The following is a 27401-nucleotide window of genomic DNA, read 5'->3' on the forward strand; positions in this document are numbered from 1 at the left end:
CTTCATCTCCATTTCACCTGCTCCCCATGTCCCTCAATTCCCTGAGAGACCAGTCTGCTGCAGCCTCAATGATTGTCTTTCTGTTGAGACTTCTAGAAGGTCATCCACATTCCATATGGCCTCTCATGCACCTCCTTTATTCAACTTATTCTTGCAGCCACTGCAGTGCTTTCCCCCTGATTTGGGACCTAGGGGATTAAGCCCAGCTGCTTTCCCTCATTCAGCAAACAGACAGTCAACCTTGACCATCACCAGCATTTCCTTTGAAAGCATTTTACAATGGAAGCAGTTGGCCAAAAAGAAACTTGGCTCCAAAATACCCTAAACTCTAACCACAGGCTTGCCATTGGATTTTTTTTAGTCCTTGCAAAGATTGATTCCTGATTGTTGTCACCACAATTTGCTGGGTGGTTTTAGGAAATGCCGTGCAAATTTTCTACATATTTTGCCCGAGAGCAGGGAAAACATTGAGAAAGCCCTTTAATTAAATTTAAATCCATTCAAATTTACTGAACAGACATTTCCTTATTACATCACCAGCAGAAAGCATGGAAAAATCATGAAACGATATCTCGATGGCGAGATTCTAGTTTTCTGGCTCATGATATTTGGGACCACGTCATCATTTATGCTGATGGCTAATGTAGGATCAAAATCACCCCCATGTATAAATTTCTCAAAGGGGTCCTGATTTCAGCCCAGCAATCTATTAACATATTCTAACAACGCCCTTTGTTTCAGGGGAACACCAGTGATGCTTATTAAGCATCCAAACTAACGTTCTTGCGTATGACTTTGCATTACAAATGTTGACTTCACGTTGCCCACTTTGGACCTGCGGATCGGAGAATGGGCAAGTGCATTCAAACTCTACCCACGTCTTTGTTTTTACATCACAAATTTGACGCACATCTGAGTTAACAGCTCTGGCAGCATCGCATTTTCAACAAGGAGGTCATACAATAATTCTACAAAGTGATTACACACTGAGGCCTAAAGATGAAGCCTGTAATTTCAAACTCTCTGGAACATGGGACTTAGGAACGTGAGTACTCCGTTTGGCCCTTCAAACCTGTTCTGTTCATCATTCAGTAAAATCACAGCTGTGATCTCAATTCCACTTTCTGGTCTGCTCCCAATAATTTGTGACTCTCTTGTACATCAAAAATCTAACTCAGCCTTGAATATATTAAATGGCCCAGTCTCCACTGCTCTCTGGGGAAGAGTGCCACAGACCAATGACCCTCAGAATAAAAGCAGCTTCTTGTCAAACTCACAGCAGAACTCGACTCTGTCTATAATCAAAGCTCAAACCTGGGCCAATCATTCTTCTCTTGCTTTTTCATATACAATTCAGTCATAGAAAGTTGGACAACACAACACAGGGGAAACGAAGTGTTACATTAATGGAAAGAAAAACATCTGACCTTCCACCAAGCAAGCGAGAAAACTGCACTTGGCACCAAATTCTTATGGGTGTTGATTAAGGAAGTGCCTGAACCATGGCCTTAACACTTCCTGGCACGCTATATCAGAGCAGTGGGCCACACTGCTGAAGTGATTTTGATGGTGCAACCACCACAATCTTGCAATTACTTTCTCTGGCTAAAAGAAAAAATGTAATATTGATAGCACAAAACATTCTAGTACTGAAGATTTCTCTATCGATTGCATGGCTGCACATTTCTGTGGGTTGTAAGTGCTAAGAAAAACAGGTGCACGAAATGTGAATTGAAAAAATGCTGCTGAGAACACAACAGGTCTTCTAGTTATCACTGAAATTCTGGATTATGCTAATCAAGCTGTGTTTCAAATCTTTTGTCATTTGCCAATATCACCTTTTGCATTTGGTTTGAAGCAAAGGCTAAGGTCACAGCGATATAGCAAGCCAGCTGTTGGGCAGAAGGGAAGCAGTGAGAGGAGCTCAAGAACAGTGGGCCAGTGGTAAATGAGCAACATCAAACCAGACTGAGCAGATCAGGCTATCAAAGCTCTTCAGAACCTATAGTGAATTGCATTCCCTTTTATCTAAACCCAGGAGACCCAGTTACTACCCACAATCTGATCATTAACTCCATCACAATTTGTGCTGGGACTGTTACCAGCCAGAAATGAATCAGGTAAATTTTAGATTATTGATGTCAACGAGGTTATACTTGCAAGAAAAGCAGCACACAGTATAGGAAGGGAGATCAAAAATATCAATAAGATACTGTCACACACTTTGCCACTTTACCAGAGTACTTAAGTGTGGGCAAGCTGCACTTTCAGCTGTCACCTTGAAGACCTTTGCAAGCATTTAAAATGGGAAAAATGTTTGGATGGATGTCAACTTTCCAAACCTCCCCATCACTTCTACTGCTGAGAGTTATAGGGCTGGATTAGTCTGGACTGGGGCACCTTGCAGCATATGCCATTAATTAGACTTATTCATGTACAATTAGTTTTAAAGTGCGAGTACATAACAGCACAGTGAGGGCAATTGGACATCTGGGACCTCTGAACACCACATCTTAACCAATGAGTTTGGAGGACTAAAATAAGCCAAGCAAGGAGTCGTCATCAAATCAATGGATTCCACTATCTGCAATCCCACCCATACAAAATGTCAAGGAGGGGACTGAGGAGGCTGGGGAAAGACAAGTTGTGTCTCCAAAGCCACCTTCTCACATCTGGTAAGATCCAGCCCAAGGATGAGAATTTTCAAATTAATGTGTTGCTGGACTAGGAGTGAATGCAGGCCAGCAAAACACAAGTGATAGGTGAATAGGATTTAATGCGAGTTTGAATAATGGGAGAGGCATTTTGCATGTACCAAATTTAATGTAGGGCAGATGAACAGACTGGCCAGTTCTAATAATTGATTCTGGAGGGTACAAAATACACAGGCATAGGGGATATTGTTACTTTTGAGCATTAGAATCTGAGATCTGTTCTTTCATAGGATCCTTATAACCAACAGAAAGCAAGCTTTCAACTCATCAGTCTGGGCTGTATTTAAACCCAAGGCCAGAATTCTTTGGGACTACATTAACACTGCAATGAAGTTACTGAAAATCCCCTAGTCACCACACTGCAGCATTCACTATTGTACCCAAGGAATTTAGCATGGCCAATGCACCTAACCAACACATCTTTTGGATTGTGGGAGGAAACCTGAGCACTTGAAGGAAAAGCCCACGCAGACAATGTGCAAATTCCACAGACAGTAACCTGAGGCTAGAATTGAACCTGGGTCTCTGGTGCTGTGAAGCAGCAATGCTAACCACTGTACCATGCTGCCCAACTGGGTTGGATGCCCAGGCATTAAGAAATGTTTAAAAACAAAACAGATTGTTATTAGGGTATCAAGTAATCTGGAGATACAAAGATTGGATGGGAAAGTAGAATTGAGATAGAAGATCAGTCATAATCTTACTGAAAAGGGCCACCTACTCCTATTGCTTATGCAGTTACTTAACAGGGTAAATCACACACTGGTTGCTGTACCCGCTCAAGTTCTACTGTCCACTGATTACTGAAGTGAAGAAGTTGAAGATGGCTTCCATTAGTCTTTGTACATTTTTGTCTTTCCAAAAAAAACTGACTGCAAATGGAGAATGCAGCTACACTTCTGCTCTGATGCAAGGTCACAAACTGAAATTAACTCGGTTTCTCTCAGTCCAGCTGGTGCCTAGACTGCTGAGTGTTTCTGGTATTTTGAGTTGATTTCCATTTCCATTATTCACAGTATTTTGCTTTCAAATAACTGCAAGTTGTTGCATCAACTTTACACTGTTATATTAAATTACAGTTTTGACAGCACTAAAAATATAGTCCACTGCCAATCTGCTTGCTATAGCCCACAATTGGAAAGCTGATTTACTTCAGCTCTTTACAAGCTGGGGGGTTAGCAAAAGAACATAGGATACAGATTTATAGCCATCTCCTGCTAGGCTGACAGCTGGTCACACATGACAGGAGCCATCTGAAAAACATGAAAATTCGATTCTCGTTTATTTGCATTTCCAGGTTAATTCCTTCAAAATTACACACCCTTTTACTCAGTAATGGGATTGTGATCATAGGCTCGGGGGAAGCCAGCAAATGTACAGCATCTCAGCTGTTTATAATCACCTCAACACACTTCCCATTTCTTTTATTCATAGCCTGATGCTGGGAAGGCTGTGTTTATTGCACAAGCCTAGTTGTCCTGGCAACAGCAATTACATTAGCTCTTAAGGTTTGAAATCAGATGTGGGAAGACTGATTTCCGGTTAATTATCATCTTGTATTTCTCCAGGGTACTAGGTTCATGATCTGTAATATACAGGAGAGAAATCACAAAAACTGACACTTTCAGGAGCGTGGAAGCTAGAGTGACGTCTATAGCCGTGACAAGTAAGTCTCCAGAAGGATTCGTCTCAGTGTTCGTCAAAGCACCCTTGTCATTTCCATGAATAATAACTGATTTATTTTCTTCAGGTTTTTTTTTTACAGTGGCAAATATTTAAGGAGCAGCTTGGTGCCTATAGCACTTTGTCTAAAAGCTTTCCCCACGCAACAGCCGGAGGTTTGTTTGGCTTTTAAGATTCTCACCCCAGAAATGTTGCTGCAATTAGGATTTTCATTCACTCACAAGGCTGCACTGTTTACAACTGTGTCTCAACTAATCACCGTGCGGTATAAGACTAATAACTCGAGATTGGACATAAATCATTGAGCGACAAAGGCATTATAATCAATTGTAGAGATTGATTATAAAAAAGCCTCTTTTTGCAATACTCTGGCCTTTAAAAACAACAAAGACAGCGTTTTCAGTCACATTAATCTCTTGAAATCCATTAACATTGCGAGAAATAGACCAAGCAAGACATCATGATGGTTGTTATACGGACAAGCAGCAAAATGTGCGTTTTATTTCATAAATATTTCAGTTGTTTCAGAATGTAAACTAGTGGTTATTATGGAAATATAGTCACAGAAGACATATTGGCATGAACAAAGGATATTTCTTACTTACAGACAATATCAATCATGTCATATAATGACATGGTGGCACAGCAGTTATCACTGTTGCCTCACAGCTCCAGGGACCTGGTCTGATTCCTGGCTTGGGTCATTTTGTCTGGAGTTTGCACATTCTTTGCATGTCTGTGTGGGTTTCCTCCAGATGCTCTGGTTTCCTCCCACAGTCCAAAAGATGTGTGGGTTACGTTGATTGCACATACTAAATTAACTCTTAGTGTCCTGGGATGTGATAGCTTAGGAGGGATTAGCAAGGTAGCTAAGCAGGGATAGGACCTGGATGGGATTGGTGTTGACATAGACTTGATGGGCCAAATGGCCTCCTCCTGCATTGTAGAGATTCTATGATCTTCTGTCATCTATGAACATATCCATACATGGATTCATGGATAACATTTCTACATGGCTAATTCATCACAGAATGCATACGTGTGTGTACAACAGCACTGCTGTATCTGAGCTGTGATAATGTCATGTGTTTTTTAACTTGAATAAAATGGCAATTCTGTTCTCCATGTCAAAGAGATTTTTGGTTTTCATTCCTTACCTACAAAGTGGTTCGATGAAATCTTTGTCAAGAAAATCATGATCTTTCTTTACAGACGCGATGTCAATTGGGAATTGGGAATCTGCAAAGGATCAAAGTAGCTCAAATTATACATTGGTACAGTATTGTAATAAGTGAACAAACAACAAAAAAACTTCCTTCAGGGTAATGAACAATCTGCTGTTTACAGAAAACGTCAAACTGTCCAGCAGGATCATGAGCACTTGACAAGAGTAAAGACATAGTTCACACCAAAACAGGAATCTGCCCTTTTTAAAAAATATTTTCCATTTTCAATAAACTGGTTTATTTCCAATATTTTGTTTCTTTTTCAATCAATTCAGCATGATCATGTATAAGGAGGCCATTTGGCCCACTGAATCTGTATTGACAAGATCATAGAATAGAATCCTACAGTGCAGAAAGAGGCCCTATGGCCCATTGAATCTGTACCAAACAAAATTCCACCCAGGCCCTACCCCCATATCCCTACCTATTGTACCCACTAATCCCTCTAACCTACACATTCCTGGGCACTAAGGGGCAATTTCTTAGCATGGCCAATCAACCTAACCCGCACATCTTTGGACTGTGGTAGGAAACCAGAGTACCTGGAGGAAACCCACACAGACACGAGGAGAATGTGCAAACTCCACACAGACAGTAACCCAAGCCAGGAATCAAACCCAGGACCCTGGAGTTGTGAAGCAGCAGTGCTAACCACTGTGCTACCATGCTGCCCAGTAACAGACAACAAACCCATCCAGGCCCTAATCCTGTAACCTCATGTATTTACCCTGCTAATTCTCCTAAGAGGCAATTTAGCATGGTCAATCCACCCAGCCTACACATCTTTGGATTGTGGGAGCATCCAGAGAAAACCCATGTTGACATCTTTAAGCAGCATCCACTTGAAAGATGGTCAAAAGCTTTAGTGTCACTGGGAAAGTTGGAAAACATTTCACTTAGCGGCTGATGTCATTTTCGGAACCTTATTCTATTGGAAGAGAGAGGAGATGTACAAATGAAACTGGACTGTGAGAACATGAGAAGCTCATGTCAATAAAAGGAACTCAATATCTGCTCTTTCGTCACAAAAATTTTACTCTTCCATCTGTTTGCAATCAGGGAGATCGTGAAATCAGAGATCAGAAGGAATGTTCAGTTCATTTAACAGGTGTGTCAAAATGTGTAGCTGAAGATCCAGTGTGCCTCACTGCAGTTTCACTGTCTTACATTATAAATTGTGACTTTGCAGTGGCAGTCCTAAAATTCCTGTATAGTCCATTTTGCTTACATTTCTCTAAAGCTTTGTCTTTAAACAGTCTCTTCTGTCAGATTTCAATTAATCAGCAAAACAATCAACTTGAGATAACATTGAACAGCCTACTAGGTCAAGGAAGCCAGCCCCTGGTGTTGGATAAACAGCTGAGAGTTTGGTAAACAAGAATATAGAGTACTGCAAACAGGAAATCAACATTTTATATTTCTAAAAATTGGGTCTTCAGAAGGACAATTGAGATGTATATACACAACACAGTTAAATTAAAACGGATAGAAGATGGTTGGTCTCATCTTCAGGCATTCAGCCCTTCTATCAGCTAATACACAGTTGCGTGCATTTGTTTCAGATGACGCCCTTTTTAGCCAATCGGCTTTTAAGTTTATTAGTCACAAGTAAGGCTTACATTAACACTGCAATGAAGTTACTGTGAAATTCTCCTTGTGCCACACTCCAGTACCTTTTCAGGTCAATGCATCTAACCAGCTTGTCTTTCAGACCGAGGGGGAAATCGGAGCACCCAGACATGGGGAGAGTGTGCAAACGCCAAATAGTCAAAGCCCCAAATCGAACCCAGGTCCTTGGTGCTGTGAGGCAGCATTGCTAACCACTGTGCCACCATGCTTATTGCAGAATGCATGTTGAAATAAGTCATTAGGCCAATAGTAAGAAGTCTCTCAACAGGCAAGTCACCTGATGAAGGAGCAGCACTCAAAGCTCGTGATACCAAATAAACCTGGTATTGTCAGATTTCTTACTGTCCCCACAACCACCAGCATCTCCACATCACAGTAATGGTATTAGAGTAATGACCTCCAAAGTAGGAAGCCTAAACTTTGTATGTCATGTACATTTAACTACAAGGAAGCTCTTGACCAAGTAATCTAGGCAGTGGAAAGCTGACAAAACCGTCCCTGGATGAATTCTTCACTCCATTTTATCCCTCAATGGCTAGAGCAAGGAATGGAACTAACGTTCAGGATGAAATTATTTGGCTCAACTGTCCTGATCTCCTGAAAGTGCACAAATACAATTTAAAAGTTTGTACATCAACACAGATTTCAGCTCATTGTGAATGTAATTTAGATAGCCTACTTAACAGTTTGTTAATAAGTAATGATCTAATTAAAAGTTGCAAATTGTTGGCCTGTTTGTACTGTGCATTAACAGATCTGTTGTTTTCATATTGGTGTTTATCCTGCCATCAGAATCATTGACCCATGATACATCAGAATAGAAGTCAGATTTCAGAGTGCAAACACTGGGAGCTGGTTCAAGTAATCCAAACACAAACAGCACGAGTCTAAAGTGATTAGGTGGAGAACAGGAGGAGATGATCAAATGACAGAAGTGATAATAGCACGTGTCAAAAAAGACATCAGAGAAGTAAAATATCTAAGTTCTACCCAGAGGAAGAGCAAGTAGTTAAAGCAAAATAGCTGAATTGGGGGTGACAAGAGGAATGAAAACAAAACTCCCCTTGTCTCTAAACAGTTCTCCTATTTCTCTGAGCATATTGGTACTGTACATACGAGAACTCCCAGTAATTTTGGGGAGAATGGAATTGACCAGTACTTGAAATGGGGAAAACAGGTGCACCTCTCTCACACAGCTGGCAGGGTGTCCTGCGTGCCTACCGCACACATTATTTCCAGTCCATGATGCACCTCACCTGGGAGTAGGTTATCACAGGTGATCCCAAAGAATTTTATACCTGGCTTCATAATAAAGCATGCTGACTTTTCCCACAGGCTGAAATGATGAGGGGAGTGTAAAACCATATAACTGCAAGATTTTACAGATTGTCAGTGGGTATATTTAAGGAAATTCACAGAATTGTGCTGCAGTTTAAAAAGCTACATTTAGAGATTATTGCTGCTAACTCTCCATTCAGAGGGCCAGCAATTTAATTTTGACAGCAGATAAATGGAAATCACAACAAAAAACAGTAGTCCAACAACAAACTCATTTCTCAGTGGAAACAAAATCAATAGAAAATATCAGCCTGTACTTCACAGCAGGCAACCCAGTAGCCCTTTAGGCATAGTGGTGAGCACTGCTGCCTCACAGCACCAGGGACCCGGGTTCAATTCTGGCTTTGGTGACTGTGTGGAGTTTGCACATTCTGCCCATGTCTGCATGGGTTTCCTCCCACAATCTAAAAATGTACGTCTAGGGGCATTAGCCATGGTAAATGAGCGGGGATTGGGCAAGGGAGGGGCCCTGGGTAACACACTAACAGAGTCTGTGCAGACTTGATAGGCCAAATGGCCTCTTTCTGCACTATAGGAATTATACGGATTCATTTTTTGGACTCGTGTGTAACTACAAAGAATAAGCTTCATTTTACAGCTCCTTTAAATTTCAGTTTAAAAGGGGCAGGAGGGCACACAATACAATAGTAGCAAGCCCATCATTTTCCTGCCCACCCCAGAACTGTCCCTCAAAACCAGCAGAGCTGGACAGGTGCCCAAGTTGATAGCTTGGCCACCATACTTGAATTAAAAAAAGGATCAATTGAACTCATCAGCAAGCCAACTGACCAGATTATTTGCTATGTCCTAATACAGGCTGGTGAGGGCAAGCAGGTTGGGAAGCCATTTTCTTAAAACATTAGAATAAAAGTTTGAAAGTAGGAAGGAAGAGGGCGGGAGGCAGAAAATAGAGATACATCATTTTTGAGGTGCTTCATCTGGGAAACCTAGACTGCAAAATTTTACACTCCTCCTCTCACTTAACTCCTCCCCACCCAAGGCGGCCCAACCTACCTGTATCTCCAGTGCCCATCTTCTCTTCCTTGTGAGCTTGCTTGCAGTCCCAGCAGTGTCCACTACTGAACTATGGCACTGTCAGGACTGTAAAAAGTCTGACAACACCAGGTTTTAGTCCAACCTATTTATTTGATAATATACTCACAAGCTTTCGAGGGACACCCTCTTCGTCCGGTGAATGGAGAGTTCTGGCCTCAGACAGAGCATATAAAGCACAGACAGTTTAGAGATTACTGATTAGAATGCGAATCTTTACACCTAACCTGCTGTTCAAGACCTGAAGTGGCTGATAATGTGAGTGGAAGGAGCACTGATCACAGTTTAAAGAGATGTGTATTGTCTCCAGACAGTACAGTAAGTGAGGTTTTGCAAACCCAGGCAAGTCACGGGGGTTACAGATAGTGCGACATGAACCCAAGATCCCTGTTGAGACCGTCCTCGTGTGCGGAACTTGGCTATCAGTCTCTGTTCAGCGACTCTGCGCTGTCGTGCGTCATGAAGGCCGCCTTGGAGAATGCTTACCCGAAGGTCAGAGGCTGAATGCCCGTGACCACTGAAGTGTTCGCCAACAGGAAGGGAACAGTCTTGCCACAATACCACACAACCCTGCCACAGCAACCTCTGCAAGACATGCCGGATCATCGACATGGATACCATCATCACACGTGAGAATACTGTCCACCAGGTACATGGTAAATACTCTTGCAACTCGGCCAACATTGTCTACCTGATACGTTGCAAGAAAGGATGTCCCGAAGCATGGTACATTGGGGAGACCATGCAGACGCTACGACAACGGATGAATGAACATCGCTCGACAGTCACCAGGCAAGACTGTTCCCTTCCTGTTGGCGAACACTTCAGTGGTCACGGGCATTCAGCCTCTGACCTTTGGGTAAGCATTCTCCAAGGCGGCCTTCATGACACACGACAGCGCAGAGTCGCTGAACAGAGACTGATAGCCAAGTTCCGCACACATGAGGACGGTCTCAACAGGGATCTTGGGTTCATGTCGCACTATCTGTAACCCCCGTGACTTGCCTGGGTTTGCAAAACCTCACTTACTGTACTGTCTGGAGACAATACACATCTCTTTAAACTGTGATCAGTGCTCCTTCCACTCACATTATCAGCCACTTCAGGTCTTGAACAGCAGGTTAGGTGTAAAGATTCACATTCTAATCAGTAATCTCTAAACTGTCTGTGCTTTATATGCTCTGTCTGAGGCCAGAACTCTCCATTCACCTGACAAAGAGGGTGTCCCTCGAAAGCTTGTGAGTATATTATCAAATAAATAGGTTGGACTAAAACCTGGTGTTGTCAGACTCTTTACTGTGTTTATGCCAGTCCAACGCCAGCATACCCACATCATGACTGTCAGGACTACCAGAGCTGTCAATCAGGGTCCACTATCACCCAGTTCAGCCCACCAACAGAATGTCAAGGGGTGTGTAAACAGTACAGTATCACCACCCCACATCCCCAGTAAAATCTAGTCCCAAAGGTTTAACATTTGAACTAGTAATCAGTACATGTCATTCTGGTGAAATTCCCCACACCACAACCTTGTAGTCTTTCTTCTCCCACCACTACCCTGCCCCCCTCTCCCACACTTCACTCAGGTGTCCATTTTCCATGCAAGAGCTTAGCAAGTTTATATCAGCCAGCTCCGCAACCAGAATAAAAGAGGGAACATCAATCGAAGCCTGATTGGAGTGCTGGCAATGCTGAGTCAAAGTCCAGAGATTTGAGGCATTTTTGTTTTGTGTTCATGATGCAAATATGTAAAAGCAACATTTAAAATGTCTTGCGTGAATCACACGCACTGACAAAACATTCACGAGTCATTGGCTGCTGTTCGACTCCTGACCACCATTAGGAACAGGAGTAGATGATTCAGCTTGTCGAGCAGGCTCTGTTATTTAGTACAATCATAGCTGATCAGACATGTCAATGCCTTTTGCACCCACTATCCTCGGACTCCTTTACATTAATCTCTGCTTTAAACATACACAATGACTTGAGCTTCTACAGTCCTATGGGGTAAAGAATTCCAAAGGCCCACAACCCTAAGTAATTTCTCCTCATCCCAGTCCTCTACACTCAAATCAAGAGGATTATGGTGTCTGTAGTTACTTTATCTATTCCTTTAAGTATTTTGTAGATTTCAAGGAAATCACGTCTTATTCTCCAAAACTCTAAAGAATACAGGCTCAATTTGCCCAAGCTCTCTTTGTACGACGGTCCAATTACAAGTCTGGTGAAGCTTTGTTGCACTCTCTATGGCAATAATTTGCTGAGGTAAGGGGGCAGCACAGTGGCTAGCACTGCTGTCTCAGCGCCAGGGAACCAAGTCCAATTCTGGCCTCAGTCCACTGTCTGAATGGAGTTTGTGCATTCTGCCCATGTCTGTGTGGGTTTCCTCCAGTTTCCTCCCACAGTCCAAAGATGTGCAGGTTAGGTTGAATGGCCATGCTAAATTGCCCCTTGGTATCAGGAGGACTAGCTACGGTAAATACATGAGGTTATGGGGATAAGGGCTGGGTGGCATTGTTGTCAGTGCAGGATCAACAGGCCGAATGGTGTCCTTCTGCATTGTTGGGATTCTAAAGGGACTAAAACTGTACACAGAACTCCAGGATTGTCGAACACTCCAGCAGTTGGTTCCATATAGTAATCAATAGCAAGAACCCTTGCAAAAAAAAAAAAGGGTTTCTCAACCTGCCCTGGAAATTCTACTGATGCACTGGTTGTCAACTGATTTAGCACAAAGCAGAAATCAAAGCTGGATTTTCTGGCTCCTTGTGGCTCAATATCACATCATGTGGTGCATCCCTGTATTAGGAAGCCATTACATTGGAAAACATTCCCCAAACAGTTTGGATTAATCATAGAATAGCTCAAAGTCCATATAGTGCAGGAGGCCATTCAGCCTGCACCAAAATCAATCCCACATAGGCCCTTTCCCTATAACCCCACTCATTTACCCTGTTAAGCCCCCAACATCAAAGATCAATTAGGCATGGCCAAAGGTGTGTAGGTTAGGTGAATTGGAGTGTGGGAGGAAACTGCAGCACCCAGAATAAACCTATGCAGACACAGGGACAATGTGTAAACTCTATACAGACAGTGGCCCAAGGCTGGAATATAGAGCCTGAGCCTGAGTCCCTGGTGCTGTGTGGCAGCAGTACTCACCATTGTGCCACCCTCTGCACTTTGTTTGCTGAAATAATCACTCATGTCATAAGTTGAAACACCTTTTGCCATTAAAGAAAGCCTGACTTTAAGAGAACAAGATAAACAAGATCTTCTCTGGATCTGTTGTTTGGAAAGAGGTACATTTTTCTTAGACATGTGTTTATCTACTTTGCATGCATGTGGGGAGGGGTTATTTGTGAAAGCAATACCCAAACCTACCTTCATACAGTTGTGCATACTGAGGAAATCCAGCAGCTCTCAACCAGTCACATGCTTCCTTGGCTTCAATCTCTGAAAGCAAAGATAAGAAAGACAACATTAAAATCTTTTCAACCTTCAGACAGACACTGCAATTCATTCTTCCTCCCCTCAAAGAAAACGTGCGTCAGACTCCACTGGCAGCTAAACAAGGTGGCTCTCTATGAATAAAGCTTCTTCAATGGATTAGCTGAACAATGTGAATCAAATGCCAAATTTGGTGACAAGAACTCAATAGTTTTATGCTTTTTGGCCAAGGGGCATGCTGGCACAAAATGCACAAGCAAGTTTGTGAAAACCAAATAACAGACGATCAAAAGTGCACTCTGCCAATTTCCTCCTCTTTTGTTCTAACACCCCAACCATTCTGCAAACACAATGAACTTTGCAATAACAGTGCAAAACTGCAGGTAACAAAAATGGTCACAGCACTGATAACCAGACACAGTCTAATGCGATGCAAGTATTTCAAATTAGTGTTCCATTTGGATGGGGGGCAAGATTGAATTGTGCATTATGGCCTGTGTTGCTTATAGAGATGTGATTACACAGCATAAAGATCAATGGCAGTTGATATGGTGAACAGTATGTCAATAGCTAATTAATCTGTCCGGAGGAAAATATTAAAACACTAAAGCATTGACTATCTGTTGGTTATAAATGTCTATATTTTGAAATGCACAAAAATCCTACTCGTCATATGCAGTGTCGCTCTTAGAATTTGCTTCACAGGCCTCCCCCATTCCCATTTTCAGATGCCTGTTTATTGCCTGGGAGCTGGAGTTCATAGCAAGTTAGCCTGACCTTTAGTCAATCTAGGCAAGATGAAGTGCTCTGTCACATTCATTCCCATTTCCTTCAAGAGAAGATAATGCAGTGGCCTGAATTAAATACTCTCGCACTCCCATTCTACCATGAAACCTGCTCCAGTAGTATTACTACAAATGATCATTAGACCTGCAAGGTGATGGACAAGACGCGAGAGGCTTAACATAATCAGTTGTTATCAATAAAGATGGCAAATATTTTCTGACAATCTGTGCAGATGCCAAAGTTGTTTTAATTTAAAATGAATACCATCATCCTTTTGAGACAGACTGATACAAGATAAGTACTTCTTCACAAAGAGGGATCTGTATGGTTGTGGAGACAACAATTCTGGTGTCAATCAGGTTGAAGTTAGATGTCAAGATGGGCAGCCAGGACAGTTTTTATATTCAATGGGATGCATGACCTCCCATATCTGTACTGATCACAGACTGTAAAGGCACCAGGTGCACATCATGGCTTATGCCGTGACCTCATTAATGGCGTCTATTTTCACACATTTTAACTAATCATACTTATATCCGAAGGGAATGGGGAGGTGGTGGTGGTGGTGGTGGTGGTGGAGGAGGGGTGGTGGGGAAGGTGGAAAGAAGGATAAAAACAGGGAGGAAATTTTCAAGGACCATATTACTGGAAGATTTCCTGTTGCTGACATAACAGATGTTCAGAAACCATTCCTGGATTTCAACTAGTTGGAAAAAGTATTTAATTGCATCAACAATTCTTTTAATAATCAACTACAAGTTGCCTTAAAGAATTTGAACAAAAAGCAAAGCTGCACAGCATTCATAAACATACCTGTACCACATCTTTTAGAACTTTTTCTGAGAATCCCACAATATAATGAAAACTTAAAGATAAACTTTGCAGTCCCTTTTTTTTTAAAAATGGAAAGACAATTCAAAAGCTAGTGGCAAGTAAATCTTAGATCAAGTAGAATAAATACACATTAAAATGAGTTAGTTGCTTAAAGAATAGAATGTAATGGATAAATAATGGTTAATAATTTAATTAGAACTCTGCATTTTTCTCTTGACAATGATAATCAAAATGCAACAAAAAAAAAATCATAAAATGATGCAAGAGGAACATTAGAATCCAATGAATGAAATCCTTGGCATGAGTCCACATCAACCACACAGCACTGGAGACGTTGATGTATCTGCTAAAAATAAACTCATTGAGTATCTGGCGGGTGTACTAACAGAGGAAGACAAAATCATTGCCTACTGGAAAGTTTGAGGAGGAAATGGCCGACATTTTGCAGCAATATCTGGAAGAGGAAGTTGTAACAATTGCAGTCACCTACTGTAAAAATCTCAACTTCATGGAAGTCTAACAGGGCTACAGGAGAAATAAGATCCATCTGGGGAGATATTTGACCTGAAGATGACAAGGCATTTATATTTCATTGTAATTTATTATCCATAAGCAATGAGTCCACTCTCACCTATTTGGTCATCCCACCCAGAGGCACATTTTAGATCTTCCTGCAAAAACAGATTCATGCTGTTGAATATTTTCTTCTTGCATTCATTAGGACAGTTGCAAGAAAGCCAAATTGCAATGCGAACAATAAAAGTGTCGATTGATTGGCAAGCCTACTTAGATTGGAGGAGGCCTTGCCAATGCACAATGGAACAGTTAACTGCCAGGTTTTTGTTTAAATTCAAGCCAAGTTGACTCTGATTGGCTCATTCTCATGGCAATATCTTGACCAGTGAATGGCTGTCCTAAGCTTTTATTTAGTTGAAAAAGGCACAGTATATGAACCTGTTCAGTTTGCAAAGGACAGGGCCTCCAGTGTGAATATATGCTTTCAGTCAGATTTGCGGTGTGGTTAACTTACGCATGCTAGGAGCTACACATTTCACAAAAAGCTTTGACAGCATATTTGAGTGTAAAAATTTAGACAGCATATTTATTTTAGCAATATTCAATTTCTGAGCCAGAAATGCAACTGTTGTCAGGAAAGACACTAAATTGCCTAAACAATAAACAAACATTATATCAGTAAAACTTTAAATTTATCAAGTTAAAATAAATCACTGAGCAAATTCACTACACTGACACCAGTCGATTTTGGTGCAGCTAATTGGCTAAGCTGTCACAAAGACATTGCAAAGCTCTAAAAAACAGACAGGCATTCATGCAAGTGTGGGAAAATGCCTGCAAACATACGTGCAGTTGCACATTCAGACAGACACACACCTCTGGGCTTGGAATAGGGCCCAAAAAAATTACATTATAACATCCAAAAGAGAGCTTCTACACAGTGACAGAGTTGTTGATACTTGTGTTCACAATGAAGGTAAATGAATATTGGATTCTACCCTAGGATTCCAGGATGTAACAGGTACAGTATTTTGACACCAACTGCTCTAAAGTTTCCCTTAAATCTGTCAAACGCCTCCACCATATTATTTCATCATCAAGGTGGGAGGGTGTGTACCGGCCTCCCAGTTGGTAACCTGCAATAGGTAGGGCTGCAAGAAGAGGCTAGTATTGTGCTGAGGTAGGTGCCTGATACAAAATTGGTTTCAGAGAAAATGGGGGCACAGGACATCAATAAGCCATGGTTCAACTCTTACCACAACTATCATATGTTAATAGTACACATTTTTTGACCCAAGTCTGCCAACTCATGCAGCACTTTCAAAGCATTTTGCACTTGCACAAAACTAGCAAATTGCTTTTCTTTAAAAAAAACTTGATCTGGAAAATCCACAATATAAACACACCAATAGCTTCTCTCAAATTTGATCGTAGAATCCCTAATAGGGGTGGAGGCCATTCAGCCCATTGAGTCTGCACCAACCACAATCCTACCAGGCCTCAATACCACATATTTACCCCGCTAATCCCCCTGACACTAGGGCCAATTTTGCATTCAAACCAAAATCAACCCAATCCACGCATCTTTGGACTGTGGGAGAAAGCCAGAGCTCCCAAAAGGAAACCCACACAGACATGGAGACAATGTGCAAACTCCACACAGTGACCCGAGACCAGAACTGAACCTGGGTCCCTGGAGTTGTGAGGCAGCAGTGCTAACCACTGTGCCAGGGTTTTTTTTAAAAGCTTTCAAGAGGAGGTAGGTCAGATAATATCTCACCTTCCTCTTATAACTGTAGCATCTGGCATGTGGCTGACAGAGCAATATGCAGCAGTGATATGGACAGCTGTTCAGATGCTTTTGCATTCCTGCACTTACTGGTTTCTTTTTGTTAAGTACTGAATTGGCTGTTAGCAGCTAACACACATTAGACCTCGCTACTGTGGTCTCAATTTAAAACAGTAGCAGGGAAATTCTGGATTTCAGAAATTGCTTTATAAAGGCTGCAAGGAGAAACAAAAAATGCTGGAAAATCTGAACAGCATCTGTGGAAAAAGAAGAGTAACACCAGGTTAAAGTCCAACAGGTTTATTTGTAGCAAACGCCACTAGCTTTCAGAGCTTCCTTCCACCTGAAGGAAGAACAGCCAGTTCCGAAAGCTAGTGGCGTTTGCTACAAATAAACCTGCTGGACTTTAACCTGGTGTTGAGACTCCTCACTGTGTTTACCCCAGTCCAACACCAGAATCTCCACAGAGAAAGAATAGAGCCAATGTTTCAATGTTGGCTCTATTGCCTCTCCACAGATGCTGTCAGACCTGCTGAGATTTTTCAGCATTTTCTGTTTTGGTTTCAAACTCCAGCATCTGCAGTAATTTGCTTTCATCCAAGGAGAAACAGACTGCTTGCAGTGGTGGATTAATAATGTATCATCTGTCTGATATTTAAAACAGCTCCTGAAATTCATTAATCTCAATTCTGAATTGAGGTTCACTCCTACACCAAGGTTTAAGTATGTCAGGAGGTGCCAGGAGAAGCAACTTGCTCTGATCAAATTGTTCAGTCCTCTGGTTCTGAAATAAATCTACCTCCTGGAATTTCAATCACGCTAAGGTTTTGAAAAAGTATGCCTTTTTCTTGCTATATGATTGATTCTGATCAACTTGTGGCAAGAAGTTCCCATTTAGCATCACTGAGTAGGAAAAGGCTAAGAACTGCTATGTGCCTGCAACTGAATCTGTAGCTGGATGGAGTGTAACAGTTGTCGTCTGTCAAGGTGCTCTGACAGGAGCCAAGGTGAGCAAACGAAAAGCGTTTGTGTTCCCTCTCGGTTTAGGGTCAATGAAAATATTGGCTGCTTGAAGCTTTTTTAAAAAAAACTTTCAAGAGCAGGAGGTGGGTCAGATAATATCTCACCTTCCTCTTCCAACTGTAGCATCTGGCTCACAATACAGCAACATGCGGGAGCGATGTGGACAGCTGTACGGATGCTTTGGCTCCTTTTCGTTAAACATTGAACTGGCTGTTAACAGCTAACACGCGTTAGAAAAAAGTCAACACAAAGTCAAACCAAATGGAAAAACCACGTCATTTGGATCTGTACGAAAGAATCATATTTCACCAGCTCCTCCCCGCGACTCTGAATACGGAGCAAAGACTGAAATATTTGCTAATGTTACAATTTGGAATGTCTTTCCGCTTCACACAAAATCACTCTCCTGTATTCCTTTCTTGCAGTTCTACTTGGTTAATCATCCATTAAACGGACAAGGACAAAATCCCGCGAGTGCTACACTGACAGGGTTGAGAGAGGCTGCATCTAACACACTGACAGTTTATTGGGAAACTTTACTGTTTTTCTAAAGCACGAAAGGCGCCACTGTCAAAATAAAACCCTTGAAATCATCGGGAAAAAGTCAAGTTGTAAAATTAAAATACTTACTTGGTAGAATCATGATGGAGCCAGGTTCCTTCGGCATTAAATGGTCTGATTAGGCCAACGTTATTAATGTGGCTACAATGTCCGGTGTTCAGTGCCTTCTCAGTGACAGCCCCGAATCTAGTCGGGCTAGTAACTGTCACTGTCAATGTTAGCCGATGTCAATAATCCAGATTGTGGTGTTACCTTCCCAAATGAATATTCAAATCAATCTCACGATCCATCAGAAGAGCACAGCTTCTCGCCACATCCTCGTGCAACCAGGACTGAAAATATCCACATACCAGGAAATCCAACCCCCAAACTGGAATGGGCTAATTCCTTGGAATCGGTTTGCATTGGGTGGGGCTTCCCAGGCATTACCGCTACATGTCAGCACAGAATGAAAAAATGCTGAAGGGTGCATCGGTTTTTTCTAAAAAAAACAGGCCAAGGAATCTGTCTCTGGAATTTTGCAAGATGACTGGAGATTGCTTTTTTATTCTCAGTAACTTTGTGCTGTACTTGCTTTTCTTGACTTTGCATGCACTGATCACTACTTTCACAGTACCAATAGGAAGGATGGCAAATATTCACTTCAGGCTATCTGGCTGGTTATAATAATTGTTGGTGCGTTGTTATGCAGTGTATAACGATTTTTGATTTGATTATTGTCACGTGTTGGGATACAGCGAAAAGTATTTTAGAGATAATAGGGTTGTAAACCACTAAAATGGCAAATTATTGTCTCATTCCTAAAACAATGTTTCATATTCTGTGTTTAATCAGTTTAAAGAATGCGTGCTAGCAGTGAACATTGCAACAGGCTTGTATGGTTTTCATCTGTGTGAAACGTTACATTGCCTGTCATCTGGTGCTATCTATAGTAAGCAACATAAAACTGCCAATGAAATGTCACAGCCAGAAGGACTTGCTCCGTTCATAGACATGAATTTCTAACTTGCAAACCACTAAACCAAATCAGATCAATAGCCCGTCACTTATTGCACTTACACAGTCGTGCTACTGACGACTAGAAACTGTTTTGCATCAATGTGAAAGTGCTACAACTACAGCCTTTGTGCCACAGGCAAAAGTAAAATCAAATGTCACTCAAAAAGGGGGCAATTCTCAGTTGGCTGATCTGCTGTCAAAGCAGAATGGTGCAAGGTTAAACAATACTTCATTTCACAATTCCATGGGTTAAATGGCCCCGCTTCTGTTCTATAACTAATGGTAATGTGCTGCAGCGAAATGGGAACATCCTATTACAGGATCACTTATGTAAAATAAGAATCTCTCTGGAAAACAGGTTTTGTCTCATTCCCACTACAAATGGCCAACTTTTCACTTAAAGTACAAAAATCCAGATAACTCCACGATTAACAGCTGCAATATCCTAACGCATGACAGTATAGCAACTTTACAGGGTAGTTGTAGTTAAAACTAACAAAAAGCAAAAGCAGCTGCTGACTAATTAAGGGGTTGTGAGCAGAAATCATTCTCATAGCTCCTTGCTCATAATCACAAAGCAGCTGTTTCTCCAATTCATTGTCCTGAAGAGACAGAAGAATGAAGAAATTTCTCAGTAGAGTGGCATTTAAAGGTTTGAGCTGTCAAACAGTTTAAGAGATTAAATTGCTACCTCCATAGAGTGGGCTGATTTGAATATGACCCATCAATTTCAACAGAATATTTGATTGATGCTGAAGTGAACAAAAATTAAGAGCACTTCAGGATTTGATGTTCTAAGAGAATGTTAGCCCTCAATCTATTGAATAAATGATTGCTTCTGTTAGTTAGGTTGACAGGTGCTGTTTCAAGGATTCAGGAAGGGAGCAGGGGCAGTCTAGTTACTAAAGGGGATGGCAGAGACAAGCATTATACATTAGGCAATAAAATGAGTCTTACAGGCGGTTTTCCTTTTCTGTATTTCTCTATTTTCTGCCCCCAAAATTGTTCATGGGACAACTGCAAATGACTGTTAAGACCTGTTAATTCTAGATTTGTAAGATGACAAAAAGGAAGATGTGGCAGTTCTTTCATCCTTTAAATGGACAGAGGCTGTAGTTGGCAAGGCCAGCAATTGTTGCTCTTGCCTAAATTTTCTACAGTGTAGTTAAGTGTCAACTACATTGCTGTTGATCTGGAGTCACAGGTAGGCCAGACAGGTAAGGATTGCCGATTTCCTTCCCTGAAAGGCATTTGTTTCACAATGATCAACAGTAGTTATCATCATTGAGGCTAGCTTTAACTTCAATTAATAAAATTTGGAATTTAAATCCACCATCTGCCATGGTGGGATTTGAACCCGTGTCTCTGGAACATTAGCCTGGATATCTGGATTACCAGTGCACTGCTATTTTGCCATCATCTCCCCCTCTGTTTGAGAAACTGGATGGCCAAGTAGTAACCAACTCACTACTCAGCTAAAGCTCACTTAATGTAACATTGCTATAGCATTTTTCTGCATCATAGGTTCCACTGAAAATGTTTTCTTTATGTCTCCTGATGCATCTTGGGATTTGACTTTTAAAAGGGGAGATAGTGGTATAGTCACTGGACTAGTAATCCAGAAATTTAGAAGTAAAATTCTAATGATGACCATGAGGTAGTAGTAAAAATCCAGTTCAGGGACATTCTTTAGGCAAGGAAATTGGCCATCCTTACCTGGTCTGACCTACATGCCATTCTAGATTCACAGTAAGGTGGTTGCCTCTTAAATGCTTGCAACTCGGTTAAAGGGCAATTAGGAATGAGCAATAAATGCTCACCTAGACAGCGATGCCAGCATCTCATGAATGAACAAAAAACAGTAGGGTGATATTAAGGCACTCTTACATACAAGTGCAAGCTGTTGTTGTTCATGATTATATTTTATTGGTCAGTACTGTTGTGAAAAAGAAAACCCATCACAGAATGCAGGTTCCACATCAAAAGACACAACTGAGCTTGTAAAGTTTGCTGCCCACCCATATTTTTGACCAACTGAGCAGCACATGCTCCAGGGGACTTTAAATTCATGAGCAGAAGCTGTTAAGAGCTTCGCTGCATTGCTCAGCTGTAAATGTCATTCTTCTCGAGAAAAACCCAAAATGTAAAAAAGGTTTAGATAAAGGATAATATCAAAACTCACCAAAAGTTCATTGAAGTACAATGCACGCAAACGAAAGTGTAAACTATGTTTAAAACATGATTCAAGTCTACGCTGCTTTTCAATATCAAACTTCCAAGATCAACAATTGAATGCTTTGCTCCTAATCTACAAATCAACCTTTCAATATCTAGAAATGACTAATTGGTGAATTAGGCTGCAAATATTTGTTGCTCTACTTCACTCCCCAGAACAAGTTTAACATCCTGGACTGGTACTTGAGCAGCTAAGTTACTGTAAGAACACTGGAAAGGCAAAAATGATAACAGCAGATGGGTCCTGATCACAACTTCCTGTTGGTAAGACCAAGTTTGCATAGATTTAGGGCAGAAAAACTGAAGTTTCCTATGTTCCCTAGCTCTCGTCTTGCCAGCAAGTCTTTGCTACATCTTTCATTTACTTAAATCGGTGCTTTTTTTTTAAAAGGGATATGTAGCCTCCTTATTCATTTCAATACAGATGTGAGGTTGCATACTTTGAAGTTCACTTGCTAATTGCAGGTTCTGTCCTCCAGATGAATCAACCAAAAATGGTTCAAAGTATAAACTCTGGAGTTTTTTGATGACAGATAATGGCACAAAGATAAATTTGGTGACATTGTCAATTAATGATCAATTATCTATAAAAGCATGGATCTATACAATTGGGGCAGGACTGTGGATGCTGGAGTTAAACAGCATAGGGCTTCCTGCTGCTCCCTTGATCTGACATATGTGGTAATAACATTTCTAATCTAAATCCTTTCAGAATTATTTACATCCAAATCTGGTTCTGTTACAACAGTTAAACATCAATAAGACTCTTCGTTATTAATGAGGAACAAGTCAAAAACCCTATCCAGAATATCTTGATGACAGCTAAATAATTTAGCTGGGCATATTTCCAACCTGCTTACTCAAGCAATTCCAATACCACTCCCAAACACTTTAAAAGCAAATCGGTATAAAGAAATATTCCTCAACCAGTCTAAAGTTGCTTACTTGTCTGTTTTCTTGTTACTACCTTATTTGTTTACTTTGGCGAGAAAATACATGTCTGTTCTAGGCATTCACTCCAACAAAGCAGACAGGATAATTTTAACCAAGTTGTAATTCCCCTGCTGAATTACTCATAGGGCTCCTCTACTTGGAAAACAGTGATATCAACTCATCAGTTTAATTATTATACTGTACCAATATTATTTCCCTGCAATCAACTGTTAATTGTTTCTTTTGCAGTGATTTTCTGACAGCAGCCATCAATCTTTCAGTGAATAGCAAAGAGAACTTAGATTTAAATAAAGCTGACATACAAAAAGGTCAATTCTTGCATTAAATAATAAAACACTGCAATGAATTTGAAAGGCTCATTTAACAGTATTGATGTAATCCTATCAAATCTACTACTATCTAAAATCAATTCAAAAGGTACCCATTAGTCCAGGCACAGTTTACCTGGTCATCTCCTATAGTCCTCACGAGACCATTTACAGCCTCCTTTGGAATATTGAAGAGCTGTTATTTGTGAAATAAATCAAAATTGAATGCTGTTCCAAATGTATGGGGGCAAGATAGGGATGGAGAGAGGAAGACACAGAGGGGATTGTGCATGCATGTTGTGCATTAAAATCTGATAAGATTTTAATTTCTGTAATTCACCCACATTAAATGAGTTATTTGACAAAAACACTCCAATACTTCTGCCACTTTGGATGTGGCAATAGTGTTTGAGGGGTGGTGGCATGGCAAGATTTGGGGCTATCTAGTACAATCCATTTCAGTTCTGAACCATAACCATACTTCAAAATCCAGGCCTGTGTGTTAATGGCTTAACATCTGATTTGTAGCAACACAGGAAAATTGGCTCTTCAATATAAAAGAAAATCGCACAAAGTCTGACTTTTAAGTGCTAACTGATAAGCCCAGCTCCTTCCTCCAAGTTTCCTGTAACTAAAGTACAAGTGTAACTGAACTATGCAGGAAACAATGGAGCTTCTTACTATTAATAAGCACTTGGGAAAATGCACTTCTTCCCCTTTCCCCTCACCAAAATTTAAATGACAAACTCAGGTCAGGTTTTATGTAGTCAACTGTTAATACCATCTGTTAAAAGCCCACCACTCCCCTCAAGGTTTCCATCCCAACTAGTTTTCTTATTTTGAATGTTGGTTTTATTATCACTCGTAAGTTTAATTCAATTTTTAATTTGTTAATTTTGCCAGAAAATGCAAATATGAAGGTTACTGGTAAAATAGAAACTAAAGAGGAGACGACCATTTGACCCAACAAGCCTGCTCCACCATTCAGTATCCTCTATTTTATTTCCACTTTCTCAATGGCATCACAATCTAAGCGATCTCCTTCTCAAATACTTTGTGTGACTTGGCCTCCACAGCCTTCTGTGGTAGAGCGTTCCATAGATTCACTTGCCTTTGAATGAAGAAATGTTTCATCATCTCAGTCCTAAATGGTCCACCCCAAATTCTAAGGCTGTGTCCCCTGGTTCTAGATTTCCCAACTAAGGGAAACATCCTTTGTAAATTTAGTCTGTTGGAATTTTATATTTTTCAATCAGCTCTCCTCTCATCCTTTTCAAATCTAGTGAAGACAGGCCCAGTTGAATCAATCTCTCCTCATAGGACAGTTCTAACTACCCCAGTATCAATCTAGCAAACCTCCACTGCACTCCCTCTATGGCAAGTATATCCTTTCAGATAGGGAGACAAAAATTACATACAAATACCCCAGGTGGGGGTCTCAAAGATCCTGTATAACTACAGTAAGACAACCCTACTTCTGGACTCAAATCTTCTGGCAAAAGGCAAACATATTATTTGCCTGCCTAATTGTTTACTGCACTTGCCTCTCCTTCATTGACTGGACACCCAGATTCCTTTGTACATCCACACTTAACATAGCACTATTTAAATAACTCTTCCTTTCCGCTTTTCAACTTCACATTTAGCTACTTTGTACTGCACTTGTTTGTGCACTCATTCAACTTGTCTAAATCACCTTGAAGCCTCCTTACAACTCAATTCCACCCAGGTTTTGTGTCGTGAGCAAAACTGGAAATGTTACATTTGATTTCCTCATCCAGGTAATTTATATTTTGTGAACAGCTGTTGTCCAAACACTAGACCCAAGCACTGAACTTTAGTACCCTACTAATCACGGCCTGCCACTTGGAAAAAGACCCATTCATTCTCACTGTATCCTGTCAACTAATTTTCAATTCTAGATATTGTATCAAACTCACCTGTTCTTTAAGACCCAAGGACTTAGATACCCTGTAATGCTATTTTCTGACAATTCTGTTCAAATAGGAAAATGGTGAAAGTGTCTTTATAAACATGCTTTCATGCATATATGCATAATCACATATCTATTTACTGCTTAATGAATGTTACATCTCAAACTAACCAATGCTGTGAAAATATTCTAGAAAATTGCAGGCTGTTTATAATTCATTTAATGCCAGATTCATGTCTAAATGTCTAAAAAGGCTCTATCCAGCACACAGCCAAATGTCCATTTCCCTTTCAAAAAGGTTTTCTGTTAGTATCAGCATCCTTAATGAGAAATCAAACTACACTGGCATTCTGCAATGTATCAGATAGTAAATTCTCCATGAGTGATTATTCAGATAAAAATAAACTCTTACATCTGCACAAATTGGATTACATGCATTCCAGTGAAATACATCAATTCAGATTTTGCAGTCAGTGGTGACTAAATGGCACTAACTACTCATGGGGCTTGCCCACAATCTTTAGATAAGAATTAATGTTCCTCCAAGAGTGAAGCTACATGGCTTATTTATTCTGGTCACAAGTAGGCTTACATTAATACTGCAATGAAGTTACAATGAAAATCCCCTAGTCACCACATTTAGCACCTGTTTGGGTACACTGAAGGAGAATTTAGAATGGCCAATGCACCTAACTAGCATGTCTTTCAGACTGTGGGAGGAAACCCCCACAGACATGGGGAGAACATGCAGACTCCACACAGACAATCATCCAAGTCTGGAATTGAATCCAGTCCTTGGCACTGAGAGGTACAGTGCTAAACACTGTGCCACCCTTAATTCTTCCAATAATGGGGGGAGCACACACCGTCAGGCATACCTTGGTGAGCTGTGTGGGTTACTGAGAATCAAGGAATGATGGGGAGTATTTGTGGACTCAAACAGGCACCAACTCCCTGAAAGGTTCTTCTGAAAGCTCACTCCATTCCAATCTCTCTGGCTCTCTTGCCAGGCAGAAACTGCTTGATTAATCTTGACAAGCACAGCCCATTCCCCTTCTAAAGCCTCCATCACTTGCTTCCAGTTCAGGGCTTCTGCAATCCCAGCAGTAGTCACCAATCCCAGGGTGCTGCAGGACTGATGAGTTGTTGGCACCTGGGATTGCTGGTAGTTCCTGTAGATGGACTCTTCATGTTCAAAGCCTAGAATCCTGACAGTGGCAACAGACTGCTTGTTGGTCATTTGACTTAAGTTAGTGGTGCTGGACCAATTTACTATTAAGGATAGTGGCTTCTACTGTTAAAAAAGTAAAGAGGAGACAGGGCAAAGTGTCCAGGAGAAAAGGTAAAGGGAGGCAGAAACATCATCATTGGGGCAGCTTCCTAAATGAAGACATGCGTGGACATTGGAGGGAGCTTGCATTACAAAAAATGAGATGAGACCTCTCCAAGTCATAAATGGGAAATGGGGGAAATGATACAAGCCTTTTCATTGTTCAGGTCAGAGGTCCAATAGCAGCATGAAGTTTTATTTATAGGCAGGACAGTCAGCTTGAAGCATCACTGAAAGTTTAATACTAAATGAAAACTGTGCCAACATTACAGACTGAAATAATTTATATAGAATCTTTCACAATCTGGAGACTCAAAGCAGTTTACATCAATAAAAGGGGACTTATGAAATACACAGTCTGTTATTATGCAGGACATGGTAGCAGCCATGCAAGGTCCGCAAACAGCAAACAAATCACTGACTGTTGATCGGAAAACCGGCAGTCAGGTCATCAAAAAAGTTAATCCTTCTGTTTCAAACAATACCATAAACGTGGATTTGTTACGTCACCTAAAGTGGTGGTTACCACAACTACTATTTATATCATGCTTCTCTTGTAGAAAAACATCCCAAGGCGCTTCACAGGACTATTAAACATAATTACTACTGAGTCACACAAGAAGATTTTAGAACCAATCACCCAAAAGCCTTGTTGAAAAAGTAGGTTTTAAAGAGCGTCTTAAGAGGAAAGGGTCTAAGGGTTAGGCCAGAAAACTATAGGTCCTCAGTTTGACAGTGATAAAATTATTGGAAACAATTCCAAGAGACAGAAGACACTGTCACTTAAAAAGGCACAGATTGATCAAGGATAGTCAGCATGGTTTTGTTAGAAGATTGTGTCTTATTAACTTATACTGCTCTACCCTCAACAATCCTCCTTGCTACTTCCTCAAAAAAGTCTATGTTGTCTACACGGATTTCAGCAAGGCATCTGACAAGGTCCACATGGCAGACTGGTCAGAAAAGTGAGTTCTCAAGGGGTACAGGGGAAGGTGGGAGGTTGGATCCTATTACTGAGCCAGTTTTGGAAACAATGGTCGAAG

The 27401-nt window shown here is 40.9% G+C and overlaps 1 protein-coding gene across 4 annotated transcripts in view; it reads right to left on the reverse strand.

Annotated features, from left to right (window-relative positions):
* LOC145349105 (stAR-related lipid transfer protein 13-like) overlaps nucleotides 1-27401 on the reverse strand; it is a 370169-nt gene that overhangs the window by 38378 nt on the left and 304390 nt on the right. For 3 of the 4 annotated variants that reach the window (XM_080197456.1, XM_080197458.1, XM_080197455.1), the window contains 2 exons: nucleotides 13025-13096; nucleotides 5555-5636 (listed from right to left, as the gene is read on the reverse strand). In XM_080197456.1, coding sequence (XP_080053582.1) covers nucleotides 5555-5636; nucleotides 13025-13096 — 154 coding nt within the window. Of the gene's footprint in view, nucleotides 1-5554; nucleotides 5637-13024; nucleotides 13097-18668; nucleotides 18885-27401 lie in introns of those variants that run through there. The other variant, XM_080197459.1, reaches the window with a different exon arrangement.

The sequence above is a fragment of the Carcharhinus amblyrhynchos genome, chromosome 10, assembly GCF_965287045.1.
Source record: "Carcharhinus amblyrhynchos chromosome 10, sCarAmb.v2.hapA, whole genome shotgun sequence".
NCBI lineage: Eukaryota > Metazoa > Chordata > Chondrichthyes > Carcharhiniformes > Carcharhinidae > Carcharhinus > Carcharhinus amblyrhynchos.